At 54.3% G+C, this 26,036-nt stretch overlaps 1 protein-coding gene across 6 annotated transcripts in view; it reads right to left on the bottom strand.

Annotated features, from left to right (window-relative positions):
• SH3PXD2B (SH3 and PX domains 2B) overlaps window positions 1-24,489 on the bottom strand; it is a 61,289-nt gene extending 36,800 nt beyond the window's left edge. For all 6 annotated transcript variants that reach the window (XM_072935440.1, XM_072935439.1, XM_002195537.6 and 3 more), the window contains exons 1-3: window positions 24,307-24,489; window positions 13,322-13,402; window positions 1,574-1,649 (exon numbers count right to left, since the gene is read on the bottom strand). In XM_072935440.1, coding sequence (XP_072791541.1) covers window positions 1,574-1,649; window positions 13,322-13,402; window positions 24,307-24,378 — 229 coding nt within the window. In that variant the 5' untranslated portion in view covers window positions 24,379-24,489. The remainder of the gene's footprint in view (window positions 1-1,573; window positions 1,650-13,321; window positions 13,403-24,306) is intronic.
• Between the last annotated feature and the right edge of the window lie 1,547 nt (window positions 24,490-26,036).

Below are 26,036 nucleotides of genomic sequence, written 5' to 3' on the forward strand. Positions count from 1 at the left end.
AACCCCAGCAATTCCGGGGAGACAGAACCACCTTTTTGCAGAAAACCAGTCCCAGGCTGCTTGACTGAGCTCACCTGGGCTCAGCCCTGGGCTGAGAGAGACAAAGCTGGGGTCAGCTGTGACAAAACTCGTTGTCACCCCTAACTGGGAAGGCAAAGACCTGCCCCAGGAAGGAATCAGGCTCCAGTACAGCCAGAAAATATTAAAAGAGCCTTCCTTCCCCCCAGTGAAATCCTCTTTCAGAAGCAGAGCTTGCCCACCCTGTCACTGGGGAGGCTCAGGTGCCCAGGGAATGCCACCAGCTCCTGACTGCTCCAGGAGCCACCATCCATCCCCACCTCCGAGAGCACAACCTCCCCCAAGCACAGCATCCTGCAGCTGGCCCAGCCCTTCTGTCCCAGCAGTTTCCACCCCCTTTTTTCCCCCAGTGGAAATCCCAGTGACATGTTTCTGAGCAAAGGAAACTATTCCAGCACCAAGGAGAAACAAATATTGGTGAGTGTGAGCAGCAGAGCTCTGACCAGGCTTCCCTCCCAAAAACAGCAGCGTTTTGGTGGGAATTTTCCTCAAGTGCAGCATGGCCAAAGCACAAATCCCATTTTTCCAAGTGATGCCCTTTGCCTGTTTGCTTCCATCTCTCCCTGCTGGCAGGAGCACTTGCACAGCAAGAGCTTTTCTGCTTTAACTCCAGGTGAGCTTTGCCTTTGCTGATGTTACAATGCCAGGACAAGCCAGAATCAGAAACCCAGACCAGATTCTCTTGCTTAGAAAGGGGTGGAAATTATTATTTTTTTCCACACCACTCAGAGAAAAGCAAAGCTCACAAAGGCCTTTATGTTTCTAGAAGAGCCAGGAGGCAGAGCACAGCACAAAGGGCTGCACTAAACAGACCTGACAGCCACTGGAAGCGATTATGGTGCCGTGACATTCCTAAATATCCTCATTAGCTGCTCAGGGCTGGGGGTAAAGACAACTCTGTGGTCAAAGAGACTCCCCACAAGCTGCTTATTTTCCCAAGGCACATTAGGGCTCTTTCTGTCCCCCACAGCAGCAGCCACCACACCACAAAGTGCCATGGATTATCACATCTGTTCTCTGGGCATAAAACCACTGGTGCTGGACATGTGACAGAAATCTTGTCTTTGAGCAGTCCCTGCCAAGCCAAGGCTGGCAATCAGCTTGGGTTCCACTCTTCCAGAGAGAAGGAAAGAGCACTCTTCTTGCTTTCTCCTTCTCTCTGGATGTCCCCATGGGATGGGCAAAGCAGTTCTGGGGAGGCTCACACCACCCTCAGCCTTGTGCCTGTGCAGTTCTTGGTCTTCCACTCAACAATTCTGGAAGTTCAGAGAAAACCTGAGGGGTTTAACACCCACTGGGCACACTGCTGACAAATGCAGAGGTTTTAAAGGACACACTGCAGGCCAAGAACTCGCTGTTGCTCAGATGGTGCAGCAGGTAAAAGGTAAAATCTGTGTATGCTCCCACCTGTGTGTGTGCTCCCAGTCCCACAGGCTGGGAATGAGCTCCTGCCCTGCCAAAACCAGCAGGATTTTGCTGAAGCCCCCTGTCCTACCTGGCAGAAAGGGGATGATCCTTTGCTTGGGGTCCTTCTGGCCTCCTTCCATGGGGAACTTGTCCAGCATCTGCATCTAGGAAAGGAAATGCAAGAGAGGTGAGGAAAGTCAGGGATTCACCGGCAGGACACAAAGCCACTCTGCCCAGGAGGGGAGACAGAACGTGCCCAGAGATATCCAACAACCCAATATCCAAATAATTCCCTCCATTTTCCTTTGGGAGGAAGAGGAGGGAGATGCAAACTCTCCTTTGGTTTCCCCAGGGCATGGATCTGAAATGTCCCCCAGGATTTCTGCAGCTGCCTGGTGTCCCCATGCACTTGTGATCGTGGGTACATCCTGGAGGCACTGGGGGTAACCCTGGAGGCACTGGGAGCAATCTGGAAGCACTGGGAGCAATCTGGAGGCAGTGGGAGAATTTCTGGAGGCAGTGGAAGCAATCCTGGAGGCACTGGGAGCATTTCTGGAGGCACTGGGAGCATTTCTGGAGGCACTGGGAGCTCTCCCTAGCCCTGAGGCTGCCTTGCTGGCAGAGCTCTGTGAGCCCCCAGGGCAGGCAAGGAGCAGGCTGTGCTCTCCCAGCAGCTCTTGCCTGGGCTGTGCCTCTGGCCACATCCCTTCCCAGCCTTGTGATCCCACCAAATCCATCCAGAACCCCACCCAGCCCATCTCCATCTCCTTCTGCAAAGCTGATGCCCAGCATAGGGACCTTTCTCTGCGCTCCAGCCCAGTGTGGCACCAGCACCACCCCAGTCAGACCTGCCTGGGCTGGCACCATTCGGCCTGGAGGGAATAAATTGCTGTTTTTTTAATTGCTGGAAGGAGGAAAAGGGGTTGCAGAGTGCCTGGAGCAGCCTGTGGCAGCGAGAGGAAGAGGAGAAGGTGGGGAAGGAGAGGGCAGGGGGTGACCCCATGGATGCCAGCCAGCCTGGCTGCCACGTCACAGCTCTGGAGGAGGCAGCAAACACCAGCTCTTCAGTTTTCCTGGGCATGAGCCTGTGGGAAGGACAGCTGGAAACCTCACTCCAAGGAAAACAAGCCCAGAGCTGGCTGTGAGCTGGGGAGGCACTTTGGGATGGAAATCCCAGATCCACAGAAAGGCAGCCTGGGGCTGAGGGCTCCTCCAGAGCAGCACACACCCAAAAAACACAGAACAGAGAGTGGAAAAAACCAGCTCCAGAGCCAGGACATGGCACCAGAGACAAGGGAGAGGCACCTGGCAAGGCTCCAGGCTTTGGGGCTCCCTGGTCCTGCAGATTGTGCAGGATGGGGACACAGCACGGGGTGTCCCACTGCTCCTGCCAAGGAAAGTCAAGGAAAGCAGCTCCAGCTCTGGGAAAGGGATGGGAAAAGGGTAAAAGTGCAGCAACCCCACAGACCTACAGAGGAGGATGCTGTGCAGATTCCAGTGCCAAATTTTCCAGGTAGGGCACCCTTTCCCCGTGGGAGGGAGGAGGTTTGAGGCATGGGGAGAGTCCCACAAACCCTCTTTGCAGCAAAAATTCCCCTCCAAGCCCCAAACAGCGCTGCTCACATCCCATTCCCAGAGGGGACCAGCCAAGAGCCCGGGGAGAGGGGCAGACAGGGCAGCAGAGATGCAGACAGACACAAAACACAGCAGAGCACACAGGGGCCAAGTCTTGCTCTCAGCAATGCACCCAGCCAGCTCAGGGAGAAAAATGAAGGGGAAAAAAAAAAAAACAACCCAGCAACAATTAATCTATTGTTTCTCCCTTCCCAGATTATTTTTAAGTATTTGTGACAGAGAAGGAAAAAGACAAAGGCTGGAGTGGATGCAGTCTGAAGAATTCTGGTGTCTGTCATGACAGGGGAAGCTGTTCTATCCCACTTTTTACTGACCCTCTGCAGCAGGGAGAGGGATCACAGCTTCCCACAGCCTAGAGCCAGGACTGAGGCACAAAAACCCCACGGGGGTACCCAGCCCAGGCCCCCCACACCAGCACAGGGCACATTTATCCACATCTATCTCCACCACCACCATCTAATCTTATCAGCTGGCTGTTTTCCTTGCCCAGGAATGTCTGGGCAGCGAGTCTGGGGTGAGGCAGACTGTGAGAACTCCCTGAGCTGTCCATTAACAGGGAAACACAGGAAAAATAAACCAGGATAACACCCCCAGGGATGGGCAGGCGTGGAAAAGCAGCTTTGTACCAACATCCCTCAGGCTGGCAGAGAGCTGCTTCATCAACGGGGAAACCCTGGAAGATAATATCCTAATTAGACCAATTAAGAGTGCTGCAGGGGATCCTAGGGAGAGGGGAGCATCCCTGCTCAGCAGGGTTCCTGGCAAGCAGAGGATTTGCCCAGAAAGGAGCTGATGGTGCAGTGCCAGAGGGCTTTCCAGCACGCAGACAGGGTGACCCAGAGGTCTGGCTGCTGCAGGAGAGGGTCCCAGCCTGCAGGGAAGGACATGGCACTTCCCAGCTGGACAAAGCCTGGAGAAATCGCTGCCAAAAAGCCACAGCCTCAGGCCAAGCACCAGCAGGTAAATAGGTGTGCCAAGCTTTGCTGCTCCCCTGAGCTCCACAGAGCAGTGGAAGAGTTTTTCCTTATCAGGAGGATTTGTTGAATGAGACAAGAGGAACAGGCAGGAACTGATGCCCAGGAAGTTCCACCTGAACATAGGGAAGAACTTTTTCCCTGAACAGAGACCTGAGAGGGGATGGAATCTCCTCCCTGGGGATATTCCAGAGCTCTCCAGACACATCCCTGTGCCCCGTGCTGGGGGATGGCCCTGCTGGAGCAGGGAGGTGGCACCAGGGACCCTCTGTGGTCACAATCCACCCTGGGATTCTGGGGTTTGCTCTGCTGGGTTGGCAGAGGCTCAGCCTAAAACCACACTGCTCCTCTGTGGTGCAGAGAGGAGAGCTGCCCTGATCCCTGCCTCCAGCAGACAGCCCTGCAATCCAGAGCAGAGGAGCCAGGAAAAGGGAAAAAAAGAAAGGAGTTCAACAAAAAGCTTCCCAGTCTGGTGGCAGAAGCACAAGAGAGTCTTTGTGAGCAGGGGCAGCAGCAGCAGAGATGAGCCTGGGCCAAGGCTGCTCTCGTCCCACACTGCCCACAGCCCGTCCCTGGCTGCAGGAATGCCCAGGGCAGCCCATGGGGTGAGCCCAGAGGGGACAGACCCTGCTCTGCCCCTCCTGACCCCCAGCTGGCCATCGGCCAGGGCAGCAGGGTCCTGCTCCAAGCTGGGCTCCGGTGTCCCACTGGGAAAGGGACACAGGTCCTGCCAGGGGGGAGCACCCTGGGGACAGGACAGGATGAGGGACACAGCTCCAGGCTGGGAAACAGGGATTTCTCCAAGAATTCCTGCACATCAAAGCACTGGAATCAGCTGTTTGGGAAACCTCTGCCAAGCAATGGTCTGGGGAAGAGACATCTGGCAGCAGCTCACAGGCTCCTGGTGTTTAGTCTCTTTGACATCCTACAAGAGGCACCTTCCCTGCATCCTCAAGAGCTGTCTGAACAAACAGGGGGTGAAAAAAACCCCACAGCAGCCCAGGAGACAGAGGGATGAACAAGGAGCAAGCTCAGATCCTAAATGTGTTGAATGAGACAAGAGAAATGGGCAGGAAGTGATGCCCAGGATGTTTTATCTGAACACAGGAAAGAATTTCTGCCCTGCTCAGTGCCCAGCCCTGGGCTGCCATGGGTGGGAGTCCTGGGGAAGGGCTCCAGTGGTGCCACACTGCCAGAGCTCACCCCTGGCTCCGTGGGGTGGAAAATCTCTCCTCCAACCCGAGCATCCAAAGAAAGGCTCAGCAGTCTCTGCTGTTCGGTCTCAGGGCAGTTTATTGCAAATTATCTAAAAGATTTTCTCCTTGGGCTGCTGTGGTTTGCTCACAGCTCAGGCAGAGGCACACACACACCCTGACATCCTCTCTGACTCCCGACTGCTTCTTCTCTCCCTGCCCAGGGCTGCTGCTGTCCTTTATATGGTACATTACGTGTTACATGGTTACAGTTTTTCCCCAATGCCCATTACCTATATTAAATGGTGCTTTTCTATCTTTTATATGGTACATTACGTGTTACATGTTACAGTTTTTCCCCAATGCCTATTTCCTATATCAAATGATGCTTTTCTACTCTAAACCAGTCTGTGAGTGCCAACATCACCAAGAACATGGAGGTGAGGAAGGAGAAAGAGGAGGAACAGGACCAGCCTACATTCCTCCATCTTAAAACCTCTGACCCCCATGAACAAAGTAAAAACCCCCCTGTACAGGTGTTAAACCCCCCTTGTACAATACTAAAAAATTCTTCCCTCTACTTTGTAACTACTTCTACTATAATATCTAAACTTTTGTGACTGCTTGTTCCACCTTAAAGGTTGGTAACTCATTCCATGGCTCAAACCCAAAATCACAGCTGTTTCCAGCTGCCTGCCAGGGTCTCAATTGCCTCTGACCTGGGCCTGGAACCTCCAAAAATGTCTGAGGGACATTTTGAGTGCCAACACTTCCCCTGGGATGTGCTCCCCAGGGCTGGGAGTGCTGTCCCTGGAGCTGCCCTGCCAAGTTTCCAGCGGGAAGGAGAGCAGGGCTGCCAGGAGGGATGAATGGGCAGAGCAGGCTCAGAGCCAGCCCTCCTTGGCCCTGGGTGAGCTGGAACAAGGCTCCAGCCATGGGAACTCACAACAAACCCGCTGTGCTGCGACAGGGACAGGAGCTTGGGACAAACCGAGAGCCAGGAGAGATGTTCCCAGTCTGGGATGAGCCATGAGAGCTGTTCCCAGTCTGGAATAATCCATGGAGGGCTGTTCCCAGCCTGGAATAAGCCATGGAGAGCTGTTCCCAGCCTGGAATGAGCCATGAGGGCTGTTCCCAGCCTGGAATAATCCATGAGTGCTGTTCCCAGCCTGGAATGAGCCATGGAGGGCTGTTCCCAGCCTGGAATAAGCCATGGAATGTTGTTCCCAGCCTGGAATGAGCCATGGAGGGCTGTTCCCAGCCTGAAATGATCCATGGAGGGCTGTTCCCAGCCTGGAATGAGCCATGGAGGGCTGTTCCCAGCCTGGACAGGGCCATGGAGTTCCCAGCACTGCTGTTCTTTGTGGAGGGAGAGAGGAGGAGAGTGATGAAGGTCTTTGATGCACTGCTGGAAAAACACCGGCTGTTCCTTCTGCAAACAGAAGGAGCCCTGATTTAATGGAAATGTTTCTCCTCCTCCTGAGCTCCAGGATGGGAATTCACTATTCCTACGCTTCTGCAAGTGGTGTTTGAGCCCGTGGCTCTGGGTGCAGTCTGGGCACAGAGGACAGAGCAGTTGCTGGTGCTCTGCAGCAGGAACCTGGCTGGAGGAAGCTGTGGGTTTTTCCCTGTCCTCAGTCACGCAGGGCCTGCCTTTCCTGATCCAAGTGCCTGCCAGCGAGATCCTGCTGATTTCTTTTTGTGGGAGGCTGAAACCACAAAGTTCATTGCACACACACAACTGCTCAGAATTTTGCTGAACTCTATAAACCCTGGAGGGAAAAAAAAAGAAATCCCCGAAGTGTTGAAATAAGATTCCTGTTACGAAAGAACTATTAAGAGAGCCCTGTTTACCATCCCTGGACACACAAAACCCTGCAGCTCCTGCAACCACAGCCTGGCTGAACTGTCCCAGGGCTTTGCCATCAAAGAGCAGGCATGACCCAGGAGAGGGGGAAAGCCAGGCTGGCATTCCCACCTGCTGGAGGCACAGCACTCAGCACGGCTGCTCTTCGCTCTCCACATCAGGAGGATTAAGACAACACTCACTTCACCTCTGAGAACTCCTGCCAGGAGCCTGGCTTCAATAATGGAGGAGGAGGAGGAAAAAGTGGAGGAGGAAGGGAAGGAGACAGGGGAAGCAAGCTCTGAGCTCACAGTAATGGAAGCAAGAGCCTCATTTTAATTTTTCAGGCCTCTAACTGCCTGAAACGAGCTGATGAGAACAATTCCTCTTTGTGTGCCAGCTCCAGTCTCCAGAGGCCGTTCAATGTGGTGGATTATTCAGAACCTCTCTGACTCCCTGAGACACAGACTTTCCCCTCTGCCTGGTGCCTGTGTGCACACAAGAGGTGAGGAACCCCTTCGGAAGGACCAGGCTCTGCTCCACGTGGAGATGGCAGGCACAGGCCACTGCCTGCTGCCAATTTTCTCATGGAAGTAGGCACCACTTCAACAGACTATTTATTTTTCGGTGTTCCACACAAAGCTGTTGGCCCCAGGGCTGCAGGACTCTCTCCAAGATGACACAGCTCCAGGTGGGTCAAAGCTGAGAGTTTCCAGCAAAGAACCTGAAGGAGCTGTTAAACATAACAAGAGAAAGGGAAACATACTGGATGCAGACAGACAAAAATGGGAGGGAGAGCCAAAGCCAAATTTAATGCTGCTTCAAATTCCCAGTTTTTCTGTCCCTGGATTGTGCAGCGAGCACATTTAGCCCAGCCTGTGCCGTGTCTCCAGCTTTAATTTCAAAATTAAACTCTGTGCAGAGAAGCAGCCACAGAGCATCACCCTCTGTGCAGCTCCAGCTGGGCCAAGGACTGAAGGATTTGACTGCAAGGGGAAAAGCCTTGGGGCAACCTCTCCCAAAGAGGGGCATCCCTGAAACATGCCAGGGGACAGCCAGGGGGTCGGGCTCTGCTCCCAGGAACAGGGACAGGAGGAGAGGGAACGGCCTCAGTGTGGACATCAGCAGGAATTTCCCCATGGAAAGGCTGCTCAGGCACTGGAACTGCCCAGGGAGGTTTGGATCCCCATCCATGGGGTGCCCCAGGAAGGGCTGGAGGTGGCACTCGGTGCTCTGGGCTGGGGACAGGGTGGGGATGGAGCACAGCTTGGATTTGATGGCATCAGAGAGTTTTTTTCCAACCTCAATAATTCCAGGATTTTGAGGATGTGGCTGCAGCCAAAGGCAGAAGATGCTGAGGACATGGATTAGGGCTCCATGAGGAGAGCACAGGGGGCTGGCAACAGCAGGAAAGGTGTAAAAGGATTGGTTTGGGATGTTTTAGGAGTGCAGCACCACAACAGTGGCTCTCAATCACATGAAGAGCTGAAGTGACTGCCAGCCGTGCCTGGCGAACTCAGAATGACAAAGGGGGGAAAAAATGTTTCTTTCTGGGGGTTTCCACAAGAAACCACAAGAGACCAGCCAGAATCTGTTCTCTAACCAGCAGTGCCACTCCTTGCAGCCGTGGTTTCACGAGGATCCTTCTAAGGAACATCCCACAGGGCAGCCCTGGTCAGGGCTGGAAGCATCTCCCGGGCAGGACCAGACCCTGATCCTCTCCCTCTGCCCACCAGAGAAGCCACTCCCATGCCTGATCCCCTTCCATGCCAGCTGACATTCCCAGCATCCCTGCAAGCATCATTCCCATTCCCTTTATTTCTCAGGAACAGCGTCCATCTGCTGCCAGCAGCTCACATCTGGAATAGTGAGTGTTGTGAAAGAACCTCAGTCCTGTTGGAAGGAAATGATTCCTCCAGCCAAGGGAATTATGCAGAACCGAGTTTAGCATTTGGAGTTACAAATTTACTACAAATCCTACAGTTACACCAGGTTTTAAACTTCGGAATTACGACTTTATCTTCCTTCACTCCTAAAAATCTGCCCTCATGCAAATTGCCACGTGCCAGAAAACATTCCCAGAGAAAACCAGGAGGAGATGCAGAGGATCTGCAGAGCAAAGCCCTCCTGAGCACTGCTCAGCTCACGAGGAGTGGAGCTGATCCTCAGCTCAGGAACTCCCCCCCTGATCCCAGCACCTGGAATGGTGACCCCAGAGCAGGAAAAGGCACTTCCCAAGGGATGAGAGCCACCACTGCATCTGCCTTGGCTCAGCTGAGGGGTGCCAGCCTCCTGGGGGACACTGAGCAGTATCCTTGTGCCCTGCTGTGGCACAAGGAATGGCAGAACAGGCAAGCTGGCAGAAAAAGGAGATCCTGCCACCCTTGGAGGAGAAAGGTAGGGTGGTGGTGCTTGGAAAGGCTGCTACAGGTGGGGATGGGGCACAGCTGGGACTGATCCTGGGGACAAGGTGGGGATGGGGCACAGCTGGGACTCTGATCTTGGAGCTCTTTTCCAGCCTCAAGGATTCTTGTGGAGTCAGACTCCAGCAGGCTCCAGGCTTCACTGCTGGTTCAGTTTGTGTTTGGAGTGTCCTTCCTGCCTGCCCGGGGAGGGGAGGACACTTTGCCCCGTGGCTCTGCTGTCAGCACTTCTCGTGCTCCTGTTTTCCTTGGCCCTGCTCCTGAAATAATTGTTTAGCCACAATGGAAGGTGACAAATGATTCAGTTGTGGCCCCACTGGGAATATCAGGAGAAACTCCCCAGCCACTCACACGGAGCTGCAGCAGGGAAGGTTTAGGTTGGATATTAGGAAAAAAAAAAAAATCACTGAAAGAATAATAAAATATTGTCTTCCTAGGGAGGTGGTGGAATCACCATCTCTGGATATGTTTAAAAAAAGACTGGACTTGGCACTTGGTGCTGTAGTCTGGTTGTGGTGTTAGGGCATGGGTTGGACTTGATGATCTCAGAGGTCTCTTCCAACCTCATGATTCTGTGATTCTGTGATTCTGTGATTGATTCTGTGATTCTGTGATCTCCTCAGCCCCACCAAGCTCCTCTCTCCCACTTGGATCCAGCAGCTTCCACGTCCCTGCCAAGGAACAGCCACTGAGACCCAGGGAGGGTGCACCAACCTTTCCCCTGCTCCTGCAAAAACAAACCCTGCTCAGCTCTGGCAGGAGCGTGGAAAGTGCAGCCAGAGCCACTGGGAACACTGATAGAAAATGAACAAATATCCCGACCCAAACATGCATGTACTGGGATTGCTCAAGGCTGTGAGCAGGAATAAATCTGGATGGATTTTCCCTGGATAAGATGAAAGACAGATTCTTGACACAGAGCTCACCTGCGACTCAAATTTCCAATTCTTCTTCCAGCACATCAAAAAGATCATCAGAACTGGACCTAGGAAATATTTTCCCCTCTTGCTGTTTTCGGAAGCAGCTGAACCGTTTTGGTCCCACACTTATTTTGTGGGGGCTGTGTGGAATTTTCCTTTTTTTCTTTTTAAATAACCAGAGGCATGAATAATTTCCAGCATGGAAAACTTCTGCCTGAAGAGCTAAAACTGGCACAGAATCATCCAAGAGTCACACAGGAAAGGCCTCCAGCAATGGCACCAGTCAGTGCTACCAAACCCACCTAAAGCATTTTTTTCCACTGTGCTCAGAGGATCTGTTTCACTCCTCACCTCTCAATCCAATTTCCACTGTCCTGCACCACAAGTTGAAAATAAGGACACCAGGAAGCATGTGTGATAAGGGGGAAGGAAGGGGAAAACCACAGCTTCTTTCATTCTTTCAACAGAGCCAAAAAGGAGTGGTTGTTGAAATTATTTTTACATTTTTTTTAAAAAAAGAAAAAGCTGCAGGGAACAGTGAAGGGCAGAGATGTTTGCTTTAAACTTTCCCACCTCCACCACGATACATATCTACATGTATTTATAAGTATCTCACATACCTAGATGTATTTATAAGTATCTCTGCTTCTGAAGGTGTTTTGCAGAGGGTCTGGCTCCAGTGGTGATGTTTCCCACCTGAGGAGCGTGCACAGCTCCAGCCAGGATGGAGGGGAGGGAGCCCAGCCACGATTCCCCACATCCCCAGCCCAGGGATCCAGCCCAGCTGGAGGCACAGACACCCCAAAAAACCGCTTTTTTTTTTGCCCCCCTTGCAGCAGGAGGTGGAATGAGCTTGGCCAGCAGCGTGGAGCACCGTGAAGAGGAGATGCTGCAGAGAAGGAAGCACGAGTTCCATTTCCTTCCAGCCCTGGCTGCTGCCCAACAGCTGTTCCTTATTTATTTACTTTAATATTTCCTTGGTTACACAAGCAGCTGCTCACAGCTTAACCCCTGCCTGGGGCTGGGGCTGTGTGACAGCAAGGCAGGGACACCCTGAGCTGTCCCCTGGGCACTGCTCTGCTGCTGCTGTCCCTGGTGGGCAGGGGACAGGGCAGCACTGCTGTCAGCAGCATCTGCCCCCATCCCAGACCTGGCAGAGCCAGCTGAGCCTGGGAAAGCCATCTGCACTCCCAGGGGCTCGCTCTGCTGGGCAGGCTGGAATTTCAGCCCTGTGTTTGTGTCTGCATGCAGAGATCCCAGCAAAGGTTTTCTCCTTCCCTGCTGGAATGCAGCCCAGGCTGATGCTCAGCCTCACATCGGAGGGTTCTGGGGGCAGAGGGTGCCCAGCTCCTCCCCTGGTGCCACAAACAGCCCAGCAAGGGCATTCCAGTGGCCCCTCTGGCAGATGCTGCCAGCCCAGAGATCCCTTTGTGCATTTTCTTTTCTCCTCTGCACACAGGGCCTGTTCCAGAGCACAGTTTGTGTCCTGGCTCAGAACGCCCAGCCAGACCCCTTGGCTCATCTCCACCAAGGAGGAGGTGGAAAACACCCTTTGCCTGCTCAGCCAGAGCACTTCTGTCCCCATTGCCTTCCCAGCCTCCTCTCTCCCACTTCCATTTTCCTCCTGGCTCCCTCCTGCACCAGGAGGGAATTAAATCAGAATGACGGGATGGCCTGGGTTGGAAGGGACCTTACAGATTATTTAGCTCCAACACCAAACAGGGACATCTTCTACCACAGCAGCTTGCCAAGAGCTCCATCCAACCTCTTTTTGGACACTTCCAGGGATTCAGGGACCCACAGCTTCTCTGGGCACCCTGTGCCAGGGCCTGCCCACCCTCACAGGGAGGGATTTTCCCTTGATATCTGATCTTAACCTGTGGGAATCCAGGGCTTCCCTCTGGCTGCCCTGGCAGGGGTCAGGAAACCCCCTGGACAGAGCCCCCAGAGACACTGGCTGTGATCTCTGTCCATGGAAAAGAGTTTTCAATCTTACAGGATCAATTACCAGCTCTGAGTGTTTGATAAGAGTAATAATTAAGTGTGGCATGGGTGCAAAAGTAAAATTCTAGGTTTCTAGATTAGGGGTCCAAAGGGGACAAGATGGAGGAAATTGGGTGTGTCTTGTCCTTTTTCTCCTTCTTCATGCCCTCCATGTTTCACTGTGGTGTTGGCATTTTTCTGTTGGTTCAGGCTGGGGACACACTGTCCAACGTAGGTGACAGATATTGGCACGTTATTGTAAATCCAGCACAGGTAGTTTGTGGTATTTAATGTTTGTACCATCCCACTGAGGGCAGAGCCCCACACGCTGCCCTGCAGGACAGAGCTGCGGCAGGGCAGCAGAACATGTTAGAGATAAACAGAATAAACAACCTTGAAACCAGCACAGACCAATTATGGCTTCTGCTTTGGCAACGGGGCTGACAGACAGAGACTTTCTACATCTCAGAATCATCAATAGCACAGATTCCGACATTAACCCACTCTCTCAGCCTGAAGCTGTTCCCCCATGTCCTGTCACTTCACGCTTGTGTAAAAAGTCCCTCTCCATCTTTCCTGCTGGTTCCCTTCAGGTGCCCTCCGGGCTGCCAGGGGGAGTGGGCACTTCCCCAGGCCCTGCTCCAGGGAACCTTTCCCAGTGCCAGCCCTGCTTTGCTGTGACAGCAGCTGGCAAAGCCACAGGAATGGAATTTGGACCTAACTCGAACAAAACCCTCCCCAAAAGCAAACAAACCCCCCCTGAACAATAATCCCAGCAGCTGCAGGGATGGAGCAGGCAGCAGCCCAAGGGAGCTCAGCCCCTCTCCCTCCCCAGGGCTGGAGGATTCCCATCTTTCCCCACCTGCAGGTCGAAGAACTTGCTGTACCGCCGGTAAATGACCTCCGTGGCTCCATTGGACCAGGTGACCTTGATGATGTACACCTGGAGGGAACAGAGGCAGAAATCAGAGCAGGGCACCCAAAAAAAAAAACCCCACCACAAGCCAAAAATCTGCCAGCGCAGCCCCCACTGCTGGGTGACAACCAGGGGGATATTTCAGATCAATTCAGCAACACCACAACGTAGGTAAGCTTAAATTACTGAGCCTCACTGCTGCAGCTTCACCAAATGTTTATTTCTGGTGGTGAACTGAGCTCTGTGGCCCTGGAGAAGGGCACACACTGGATGTGAAATGTGTAAAAACACAGCACAAATCCCTCCAGACACAGGAGTTAATAACTAAACCCTGCCCACCCCATTTAGAGCTGCAGCACCAAATCTGATTTTGGGGTCCACCTGCACCAGCTGGCTGCTGCAAATGGGACTGCAAAAGCTCAAAGCCCCAGGGTCTGAAACTCCACCTGTTTGGGTTTGGGTTTCTTCCACTTGCTGGGGTGGAAATGCCACACCACCAGCCCCAGTCACTGCAGGTCATTCCCAGAGCCCGTGACCAGGCTTTAACTGGGGATGAATGCAAAGCAAAACACCAAACCCAGCCCATTTCATCATTAATTCTGTGAAGGACAACAAGCACACCACAGAATGAGGCAATTACTGATCTAATGTCCTCTGGTGTGTTGCACAGAAAGCAGAGATAACCCTTGGGTAGGTGCCAGTGTAACACCCAAGTGATACAAATCTCAAATTGATAACACATTGACTGAGCAGAACCGAGGGTATTTTTTTTTTCCTCCTAACTCAAGTCCTTATTTCAAAGAAATTCAAGTTATCAATTCCTTGAAGAAGGACCAAAACATTCAGAAGCCCAGGTGAAGGGACCTGCTGGAAATTCTGCCAGCAAAATCAAGCATCAAGGCTCTTAAAAGCTGATGTTTTGGTATTTAGAACAGAATCCCTCGGGAGTTTCACAAGGTTTTCCCCACTGAGATGGCCATTTTCCCAGATTCTGGAATGTGACCAACATCCTAAGCCAGTATCCAAACTCAAACACCAGGACAGCACAACTCTCAGCTATTTGAGTTTATCAAACCCCGCTCAAATCCTGGACTGAAAATCCACCTCAAATCTCACTGTGCTGCTCAGAGGGCTGACACAGCCTGAGCCACCACGGTGAGGACACTCCTGAGGGTGACAAACTCTTCCCAGTGGAATCACTTCCAAATTGAGACAGAAAATGAGGCAGCAAGAGGGATGAATTCTTATTGCTAAAATGCAGAATTTCTCTCTTTTCAAACCAATAATTCAAGGTCCACTTGGGTTGATTTTGGGTTGGGTTCAAAGGGACCTTAAAGATCATCCAGTGCCACCCCCTGCCATGGCAGGGACACCTTCCACTGTCCCAGGGTGATCAAACATCTGGCCTTGGGCACTTCCAGGGATCCAGGGGCATCCCCACCCAATATCCCAATTCAAACCCAGTCTCTCGGTCTGGAGCCATTCCCTGCTCTGCTTTCATTCCCAAACTCTTATTTTGTGATGAACAACCCCCATTTCCTTGCTATTAACACCAGGAACACAGATGGATTCTCCAGGACAACATCTGCTCCAGCTGTGGAAGGACCACACTGCGCTCCAAGGCAGGCAGCACCCCTCCAGCAAACCAGGGGTTAAGCTGGTGTTAGCAGAGGTTCAAACTCCTTTTCCCTCTCCCCAGGCCTTGCTGCTGGGCCAGCATGAGCTCATGTGGGCTGGAAGCTCTGCTGATATCCCACTTTTCTCAGCAGTCCCCAGCACTCCTCGGGGTTATATCACCGCTGGCTGCCTGCCTGCAGAGAGCCTTCCACTGGGGCAGCAGGAGGAGCCAACTTTCCTTCTTTGTTTATTCCTACCCTGCCTTTATTTGGAGTCAACAGCTTATTAGGCTGGGATTTTAATCAGGATGTGGATATACGAGAGCCAAAGTCATTCAGAGCTCTTCAGGGTAATGAAGCCACGAGGTCTGAGGGCACACCAGGCTTCCCTGCGGCTCTGCAGCTGAGGGAAGCAGCATTTCTGCTAAGTGATGAGCTCACTGCTGTTTTGCTGAAATGCAGCTCTCCCTGGGGTCAGGAAGAAGAGTTTCTTGCACATCCCTTTGCAACAGCAGAAAGGTCTCCAGGGGTATCGCCTCAACTTACTTATGGAAAGCAGAGGAGATGGGGGAGCCCACGGTGTGGGAATCCAGAGCTTCCCTCTGGCTGCCCTGGGACCCTGGCAGGGGTCAGAAACCCCCTGGACAGAGCCCCCAGAGACACTGGCTGTGATCTCTGGCCATGGAAAAGAGTTTTCAATCTTACAGGATCAATTACCAGCTCTGAGTGTTTACTATCAGTAATAATTAAGTGTGGCACGGGTGCAAAAGTAAAATTTTAGGATTCTAGATGAGGGGTCCAAAGGGGACAAGATGGAGGAAATTGGGTGTGCCTTGTCCTTTTTCTCCTTCTTCATGCCCTCCATGTTTCACTGTGGTGTTGGCATTTTTCTGTTGGTTCAGGCTGGGGACACACTGTCCAACGTAGGTGACAGATATTGGCACGTTATTGTAAATCCAGCACAGGTAGTTTGTGGTATTTAATGTTTGTACCATCCCACTGAGGGCAGAGCCCCACACGCTGCCCTGCAGGACAGAGCTGCGGCAGGGCAGCAGAACATGTTAGAGATAAACAGAATAAACAACCTTGAAACCAGCACAGATGAATTATGGCTTCTGCTTTGGCAATGGGGCTGACAGACAGAGACTTTCTACAATCTCGGGATCATCAATACCACAGATTCCGACACACAGGAGCCCCTCAGTATCTGTAACACCTGGGCAAAGCCACCTTCCTCACTCCTGGTGGATATTCCTCGTCCTTCCAACAGCCCCATCCCAGATCTTGGTCCATGCTCAGAAATTAAAAAAATTAAAAAAAACAACACCAGAAAACACAACTCTGGCGCTCCCCTCACCTGACAACACCTGCAGGTTTGGAGAGGTTTGAACAGTGCACTCAGCCACACAGTGAACGTTTCCAGAGAACTGGACATAAGCTCCCACAGGCCTAAAAATCCCTTCCTCAGGTGCTTTTGGAAGGCACTTTCAGTGACCAAGACAGCTTTAAAACCATTCCACTTGCTCTGAAGTTTCCCCTCCTGGCCTGGCACTGCGCCGTGTCCTGCCAGGAGCAGCCACCATGAAGCAGCAACCCAAATAACCCAAATTTTGTCCCAGCAGGAGCCACCCCATCAGCTGCCCCCTCAGCCCCCAGAAGAGGCTTTTTCCCGGCCCGTGTGTGGGTGAGGACATGTGGAACAGTTATTCCATGGGTCTTTTCCAACAGGTCTTCAAAGAAATCCCACTGGGAAAGCACCTGCAGGGCTTTTCCATGGGGAGGGGAGAGGAAGGGGAAGGGGAAGGGGAAGGGGAAGGGGAAGGGGAAGGGGAAGGGGAAGGGGAAGGGGAAGGGGAAGGGGAAGGGGAAGGGGAAGGGGAAGGGGAAGGGGAAGGGGAAGGGGAAGGGGAGAAGTTCCCCCAGGGCTGCAGCTGGGCTGTGCACCCACAGGGATGGGGGCTGGCACCTGGACTCTCTCCAGGGATTCCTGAGGGATGGGGACAGCAGGGAGGGCTGGCTGGATCCAGTGGGGCTCTGGCCAAAACCAACAGCTGAGCTGTCCAAATCCCAAATAATATCCAAATATCTGCAGCCCTTCCCTGGCCAGCTGTGGGGTCTGCACCAGGGAAGGGAAGGGAAGGGAAGGAGCTGAGTCAGTGAAAGCCAGGAATGGTGGCTGCCCTTCCTCCCTCCCTCTGGAAAGGACACCCTGCCCTTCTCCCAGCCCTGGGAGCCTCAGTCCTGGCAGCCACAGAAGGCACAGGGACAATTTTTGAGGTGCAGGTGGATCCTGTTTAATGCCAGGTCTCAGGAACACCAAACCCTCTCCATGCTGCCATCCCTTGGAGGACAGAAATGGAACAGATCCTTCACAGAAAATGGAAAGTTGCAGATGCAAAAGGCTGAGCACGACAGACTCCACTAGAATTGAGCTCCCAAACTCCTTGGGATCCCTACATCACCAGGAAATGGTCACAAACCAACTTTTTCAAAGTTACCCGTCGAGCAGGGTGACATCAGGGCCACCAGGCACTGCCCAAGGCTCTCCTTGGTCACATTAACTGCCCTAAATTAAAATATAATCTGGAAAAAAGCCCCGGGGATCTTGCAGCCTTCCCAGTGAGCTCGGTCCCCTCCATCAGCACCCAGCACCTCTCTCACAGGGAGCTGAAAACCTTTGGAAGGGAACTGTCAGAAAAATGAAATGCAATGAAATGAAATAAAAAAAAAATGCAAATGGCACCTGGCCAAGTGTACCAGAGCTGTCAGAGGGAGCCCGAGGGAGACCCAGGACATCCTCCAGGCAGGGACAGAGCTCCTGGGAGCTGCAGGAGCCAGCTCAGACACATCCAGAGCCACGGCAGTCACGGGGACAGGGGGGATGAGAAGCCAGTGAGAATCTGAAAAGGGCAGCCAGAGATTTCTGATTTTTTTTTGTTTTTCCTTTCTTTTCCTCTTGAAGAAAAGAAGCAGCACGCCCTGGGAGCAGTCAGCCAGCAGGGACTGCTGGAAATCCCTGGTGCTGCACCCAGCAGTGGCTCCTGGTGACTTCCACTGCCCAGAGGGACCCAGAGGGACCCAGAGGGACCCAGGGCACCGCAGCCATTCCCAAATCCTTGGTCCTGCCCTTCCCAAAGTCCCACACAACAGCACGGGGAGAGAGAAGAGCTGACTCAAACTGCTGACTCGAGGCAAGGAAATTAAGAACAGATACTGAAAAAAAAAATTAAAATAAAATAACAGAACCAGTTTCCCGTTCTTAAACACGAGGCCGTGTGACCTCGCAGAAGAATCACTTCTGGACTCCCTGCATAAACACACCAGGACAAGCTGGGAAGCAGCCTGGACTGCTTAAATGTGAGTAGGAAAAAGGCAGAGTGAAGGTGAGGAAAACCTAGAGCTGCACTTTCAGCTTCTCTCCTCCTACAGGAGTTTTGCAAAGTTTTTCATGGAGAATAGCAGCACATCCTGGCTGGGGGGGGTGACACACATAAACCCCACGAGAAAGGATGCGGGAGATGGCAGCTGCCTGGGAACTCTGCCTGGCACCCAGCTGCAGCAGGCAGCAAGTCCACCCCAAGCTCAGCAGCGTCCAGAGCCCAGGTGGAGGCCAGGAGCAGCTCAGCCATCCCAACATCAGCTCTCCTGGCACGGCACAGCCTTCCCTGGGTGGCTCTGAAGGATCCCAGAGCTTTCCTGGCATCCCTGTGCCCAGAGCTCCTCCACACAGGCACGGGCAGCGTGGACAGCAACCCCGTGGTGAGGTGGACAGACACTTCCACAGCAAGGCAGGGACACCAGGGAAGGTCCCCAGGCTCCAGCAGAGCTCCTGCAGCAGCTCCAGACATAACAGCCTCCAGCTGGGGCAGAGCTGTCTGCAGAGCTGCTTCCAAAGGCTCCGAGCCTGTGTGGTCTCCAGTCCAGGGAGACTCTGCACAATAAACCTCTCTGTGGAAAACTCCACATATTTAAAGCATCTTTCACCAGCAAAGAGGAAAAGCATCACTCAAAAGCATCAGACTTTTGATTTCACCCACGCTACCCCTGAAACCAGGGGAGATGTGAGAGCCTCGCCCTCCTTTTGGAAACCCAAAGGGGCAGAGAAACCAAAAGGAGCTGAGCAATCCAGCCAAGCCAGAGTGGGTTTAATATAGAAAAGGGAGTGGGAAAGTGTAAGAGGAAAAGAGAAAAAAAGAAAGAAAAAAAAAAAAAAAAGGAGGGAGGTGGCTGGAAACAAAGAAAGTTCTTGGCACCAAGCTGCTGTGCTTGGCCCCTCTCCATCAGCCCTCGCTGCCGCAGCCTGCGGGGCTGGGGAGGGGAGATGGGGGCTCTGTGCCATGGGATGCCATTGGAGCAGGAGGGGGAGAGCCAAGCCCCAGCCCCGTGGGCAGACAGCTTGTGACCCCCCTCACTCCTGCTTGGTGGCTGGGGAACAGGGAGGAGGGTCTTGCTGGCATGGAGAAGCTATTCCAGCTGCAGGGCACCGGGGATGCTGCCCTGGGCTCTCTGGCAGGGGGGAGGCAGAAGCAGCAAGGCAGAGCTGCAGGGAGCTGGGCACAGGGATGGAGGAAGCAGCAGGGCAGGCAGAATGTCAGCACCAGCCCGGGCAGGCTGAGCACACAGCCAGCCCTGCAGAGCAGCCACCTCCCTTTGCTCCAGCCCATCCCTCCGAGTTTCTGATCCTCACCCTCTTCCCCCCACGCTGCTGTGCAGCCTGGCAGGGCACAGCACAGCCCCAGCACTGCTGGCACAGCAGGGGTACAGCCACAAGGCTGGCACCCCCAAGGACAGCCCAGCAAAGCCTGCTCAGAGCCCCCAGGCACGCACCACACGCACCCCTGCCCCAGTCCCACTGAGGGTCACACGTGTGGATTCTGCTGTTTCCTGTCTCCCAGTGCCACAGGACAGAGACACCCTCCAAAGCAAAGCTCTGGGGGATCCAGGTCAGAGAGCTGGGGGCAGGCAGGGGCCAGGGATGGCCCCAGAGCTGCAGCTCACTGCTGGAATTGAGCCTGAGCATCAGCTTCCCCCACGGAGCTGTTCCTGCCCCAGCAGCCAAGGATTGGGTCCTTCCATGTCCCAGCTTTTCAACAGCTTTGAGAAGCACGACTGGGGAAGAAAAACAAGGGAGAGGTTGAGTCTGAGGGCTGGTTTTCATCCACAAAGAGAAGGGTGCTCCATGCTCAGCTCTGCTGAGGGGTGAGCAGGAAAGCTCTGCAGAGCACAAGGACAGGACAAAATTCCCACCAAACTCCGTGCCTGTGGCCTGCCTCGGTGGGACAGCATCATCCAGCTGGCAGGAAATGGGATGAGACAAGGCACAACCACAGGATACAGCAGCAAAACAGCACAGAGGATGCTGAGAAAGCCCTCAAACCTTCAGAGGCCACCAGGAGTCAGACTGCAGCTTCCCCTGGTGCTCTCTCACTCCTAGTTTGGTTATCTGGGGACACTGCACTGCACAGATCTCACACTACTCATGCCACCCTCCTCCTTCCTCACCCACCTCCTCCGGCTGCCCACAGGACATTCCCACCATTCCGAGGGCACGGTCACCCTTCCAGGGAAACAGCACAGGGAAAAGTCATATCCTGACACCCCTTGGAAGCCAAACAACCAGAATGATCCACAAGGGCAGAAAGAACTCCAAAATCCACGGGAATAGCTCAGCTGTACAAGGGGACACCGTGCCAGGGGCCACCGAGCTCTGCTCCAGCTGGGAGCACCAAACACAGTCCACAGGGCACGTGCTCCTCAGAAATACCTTCAGCCCATAAATGTAAAGCACTGAAGAACCAGGGAAGGTCTGGATTGGCAGCTCTGTCCATTCAAACACTCCCTAATCAGTTCCAGATAAGCACAGTGGGGCTGGGCTGCACGAGGAATGAAACCACGAATGGCCTCACCACCACGAGGAGCAGAGAAGACACCTACACCATCACATCACAAATTCCACATCAAAAATATAACAACACCCTCACTTTTTCAACGTGGTTCTCCTCACATTTGTTTTGAAACGCCTGTAGATCCCATTAGCCAGATTCCACCAGGCACTGTTAATTAATAACTTTCACAACCCAGCTGCCACTAATGAGGTCTTCATCTTGTTTCAAGCTTTGCCGTCTTGTTCACTGGGTTTGCAAAATAAAAGTATGCTGCACACTTTGTTTAAATTTCCCATGGTCAGGGGTACATGGAGGCTGGGAATGGAAGTCCTGTGAGAACATAATCCAGCTCTCCCAAAAATCTACCCCACCCAAACAGCATGCAGTTGAATGGAAAGATATAATTTTGGTTGGTGCTCCAGAACAACTATTTAAACCTATATAACTACGGAAATGTTCCTGGTAGGCAGAAATGGAGATGGGATTCAATGGCATTGCTGTTAACACATAGAAAACACACACATTTTGTGTATGCAGCTGTAACAAAATGAAACATCCTGAAGCTTGCCCAAGGGAAAGAAAACCAAATCCGGATTTAGTAGGAAAAAGCTTTATTTTAGGGCTTCTACTCGAGAATAACAAACACAATACTATAAAAAGGTCCCGCGTGAAGTCCTTTAAAGGAAAATCCAGTCTGTTTCTACTATGGCTTTGTTTTGGGTCTTTTCTGAATAAACATTCATTTATCAGAGACTTGGCCAGAGCAGAGAAATGACAGTCTGCTCTTCTGTGTCTCACAATGATTATTTTTAAACGTCACTCTTGGACTTTGCCTGCTCAGATTTGCAGGATGGCCCCGGAGCCCTCACTGGCAGCATCCCTGAGCTGTGACCACTTCACATAGTACTGTGTGCGAAATGGCACTGAAAATGAAAAATACTGAGAATGTCACCTCAGCCACTGCCTGGAGGATGGAATCCCATTTTTTTTCACTTGGAAAATGGGCTGCCACGAGCCAGAGCATCCTGCAACAAACACCTGCACAAGGATCATCCTCAGTGCCCCTGCCAGGTAATGCTCATGAAAAAAAAAGCTTAAAAACCCAAGTGGAGTTTGAGGGCAGAGAGTCCCCAGCTGATCCCTGACACTCAGCACCTGTACCCAGCTACCCAAACCCTGCCCAGCACCTTGCCCTGCAGTTTGGGGAAATATTGTGCCTCCTGCTTCACAGCAGAGCTGCAAAACAACCAACTTTTTGTCTCAGGCAACACAATTCTCGTAGTATCGATTACCCAGGTGAAAAGAAAACCACAGCGGCCTGGACAGAGCCAGCCCTCCCCACTGCAGGTGCAACAAGGACTTTGAAGCACTGGCTCGATCTCACTTTTCTGGGAAAGTGGAATTGATAACTTTGTGCTGTGGCCTCATCGTGAGCAACACAATCAGAGCTTTGTCCAGCAAAGAGAAAACTCTGGCTGATGCAGAGGAGCCCGAGCAGGGCAGGTCATCACAGAGGCAACAGGAGGAAAAGGCAGCGTGGTCCTCCAGCCTGCCCAGGGCCAGGAGCGCTGTCTCAGGGCTGGGCAGGGCACATCTGTGCGATGGCAGAGGCGGAGGGCAAAGCTTTGACAGGGACACTTCGTGGTCACCTCGGATTCGCGCTGTGCCAGCAGCCACTGGCTATAAATGACTCAGCCATGATTTGCTGCCTCTCCCTTCTCTTTGCAAGAGGAAAAAAAAAATAGGCTTGGTTTCATTTAATGAGCTGGCTTTGTGAATCCGCCCGGTTCTATTGATCGCTCCAGCAAGGCGAGCGCTCCCATTCACTCCAGCGCTGCCCGCAGGCTCCGGCCCCTCCCTGGGCTCTGTGCGAGCCACGCTGGCTCTGCTCTGGATTCCGCTGCTGGATCCGCTGCTGGATCCGCTGCTGGATTCCGCTGCTGGATTCCGCTGCTGGATCCGCTGCTGGATTCTGCTGCTGGATTCTGCTGCTGGATTCCGCCGCTGGATTCCGCCGCAAGCCGAATCCAGGGAAAGGCTGGAGGAGGCAGAAGCATCGCCCGAGGAGGCCGAAGGGGCTGCACGGCATCCACGGAGCGAGCAGCGCCTCTCCCACCGCCCCCGGAGCTCCGTGTCCCACCCAGCCAGCTCTCCCGGCAGCAAACATCGCCGTCCCAGTTTTGCAGCCTCACGGGGATTAATTATTTCTGCTGTGCCCAACTCCGCCCGGCTCTCCGCGACCGGCGGGGACAGCGCGCAAAGCGGATGGTGCGCGGCAGTGGGTGCGCATCCCTGCGGCGGGGATGCGGCTGCTAAGGGACACGGCAGGACCCGAGGGGACAGCACGGGAGCACCCACAGCCCATCCCGGTGACGGGACCCGGCGGTGCAGCCCCGCATCCGCCGAGACAAACAGCGGCGCGCAGAGGTCCGCACGTCCGCGCTGCTCCGGAGCGGGGCACGGCACAGCCGCGATGAGCGAGGATGGGCACGGCAGGAAAATCCCACACCTGGAGCCAGCCAGGGCTGCTCCAGCTCCGGGCAGGGCAGCAGGAAGAAGGGGCGATAAGGGCGTGGATGGCAGCGGCCACGCCACATCCCCGATGCAAGGAGAGACGCCCCTGCCCTCACTGCCCTCAGCTTCCCTCCAGTTGTTGCTCAATGCCACAAAGCAGCCGAGGGGACCTGGAGAAGCCCTCGATCTCCCAAGAGCTCTGAAAGCTTGGCTCTGCTGACAACGGACTCCAGCCAGAGCAAAGAGCACATCTGCACGGCCCAAATGTGCCACCAACAGCGTGTCACTGGGTCACCCTGGGCTACGGCAGAACGGGAGGGAAGAACATTTCGGTCTTTGTTTTACGGCTGTTGCCAGGATTCACCCACAAGCTCGCCACGGGAGCCTGGAAACACACCAAAGTTTAAATCATAAAAAAAAAAAAAAAATTAAAAAAGGGGAAAAAAAAATAAAAGCGCCTTCAAAAACAGACAAACCCAGAACAGTCCGAAAGATGCCCCGGAGCATGCAGGAAGGCTGGGCAGGATGCAGGGGACACGAGGGATCCTTCCTGGGGACTGAGCACTATCCGGGGAGCAGAAAGCAGGAGCCTGGGGGTCCCTTTGCCCCAGGACTCTGCGACCAACAGGTCCCACGGCCCCGGCGCCAGGCTGCAGGAGCGGGATCTGCGGTGCCCGCGGTGCGCGCAACCCCCGCCCGCATCCCCCGGGCATCCCGGGGACAGCGGCGGGGCATCCCCACGCTGCCAGGGGGCACCCCCTCGGGATACCCGTGAGAGGCACTCCCGGCAGCGCTGCCGCCCTCTTTCTCCTCCTCCTCCTCCTCCTCCTCCGTCCTCCCTTCCCGGAGCTCCGCGCGGGAGCGGGGCCGGCAGCGCCCGGCCTTTGTTCGCGCAGGGCCGGGCTGGGGCACTCACATAGTGCTTGTTGGGGATGCGCCGCTTCTGCACGTCCAGCACCTTCACCTCGGCGATGCTCCGCCTGGGCATCGCCGCTGCCGTGCCCCTCGGGGAGCGGGGACGCTCTGGCGCTCGCCGCCGGGACCGGAGGCTGCAGCGCGGCCGAGCCCCGCCGCGCCGCCCGCTCCGGGGGCGGGAGGCGGCCCCGGCCCGGCCCGGCCTATCCCGGCCGGCGGGGCGGCCCCACCAACGCCCGCTTAAAGGGCCGGCCGGCCCGAGCCTCCCCCGGTGCGGCTGCTCGGTGCCCGAGCCCGGCGTGCGGCAGGGGATGCTCCGCAGGGCGCGGTGTCCCGCCCGGGAGGGGTCCGGCTCTGCGCCCCTCACTTGTGCTGCGCCCCTCATCTGTGCTGCGCCCCTCATCTGTGCTGCGCCCCTCACCTGCGCTGCCCTCCTCACCTGCGCTTCCCTCCTCACCTGTGCCGCCCTCCTCACCTGTGCTGCCCCCCTCACCTCTGCTGCCCCCCTCACCTCTGCTGCCCTCCTCACCGGCGCTGCCCTCCTCACCTGTGCCGCCCTCCTCACCTCTGCTGCCCTCCGTGCCTGCCGGGTTCTGCTCCTGTCCCATCGCGGCACGCCCGTGGGTTGGCCGGCACAGCCCTGGGAGGATGGAGGAGGAGGAGGAGGAGAAGGAAAGGTCTGTCCTGGCCAGCCCGGCAGAGCTGCCTTGCCCGGGACGAGCCGCATACCTGTGTGGAGAGGCTGCTGGCAAGGGCGTGTAGTGACAGGAGCAGGGGGAATGGCTCCAAAGTGAGAGCTGGTTAAGATTAGATATCAGCAAGGAATTCTTTACCCTGAGCGCGGTGAGGCCCGACACAAATCCAGGGAAGTTCCAGCCCTGGCAGTGTCCAAGGCCAGGCTGAACAGGGCTTGGAGCAACCTGGGATAGTGGAAGGTGTCCCTGCCCATGGAGCAGGTGATCTTTAAGTTCCCTTCCAGCCCAAACCAGTCCATGATTCTATCCCTGCAGCCAGGAGCTGACCCACTGCACCCACCTCTGCTGCTGGCAGTCCCTCTCTGTGCCAGCAGAGCAGCCAGGGCAGTGCCCAGGCACTTCTCAGCATCAGCCCTTCCCCGAGGCCTCCGTGTTCCCAGCAGCTCCTCAACACGTGGCATAACCACAGCTCTCTCCCCCGTTGGGCTTTTAATTACATTATAAAGTTACTCAAGGCTTACACTGGCAGGTCATTAGTTTTCATATGAATTTAATTTAATCATAAACAACTCATCTCACTCCTTAGCGGCTCCTTAAATGTGGCTCTTTTTAATACTATTAACTTCGCTACAGCCACCCCAGAGAATTAATGGAGGTGCAGGCAATTTGCCAGTGCTTTATTGCCCCTCCCCAAGGGCTCGTCTTCATCCTCCTCTCCCTCAGCAAAGCCCCAGAGCACAGTGCCCCTGCAGAGGTGGCTGCAGAAGGGCTGCTGGGCTGTCTGAAGGGGACATCAGGCCCCTGGTGCAGACACAGCACTGGGTTATTTCACATCACCCCCACTCCTGCCCCAGTCCCCACTGCTCAGTCAGGTGTGCTTTGAAGGCAGGAGGATGTGGAGATGAGCTGTGGAATCCTCTTTTCCTTCTCTCCTTGTGGCATTCACGTGGGATGCTGGGGCTGGAAGTGCTCATGAAGAGGCTGGGACAGCACCAACACCTGGAACTGCAGCTCCTGGTGTTGCGTGGAGTGTCCA

The sequence above is a fragment of the Taeniopygia guttata genome, chromosome 13, assembly GCF_048771995.1.
Source record: "Taeniopygia guttata chromosome 13, bTaeGut7.mat, whole genome shotgun sequence".
NCBI classification, from domain to species: Eukaryota; Metazoa; Chordata; class Aves; order Passeriformes; family Estrildidae; genus Taeniopygia; species Taeniopygia guttata.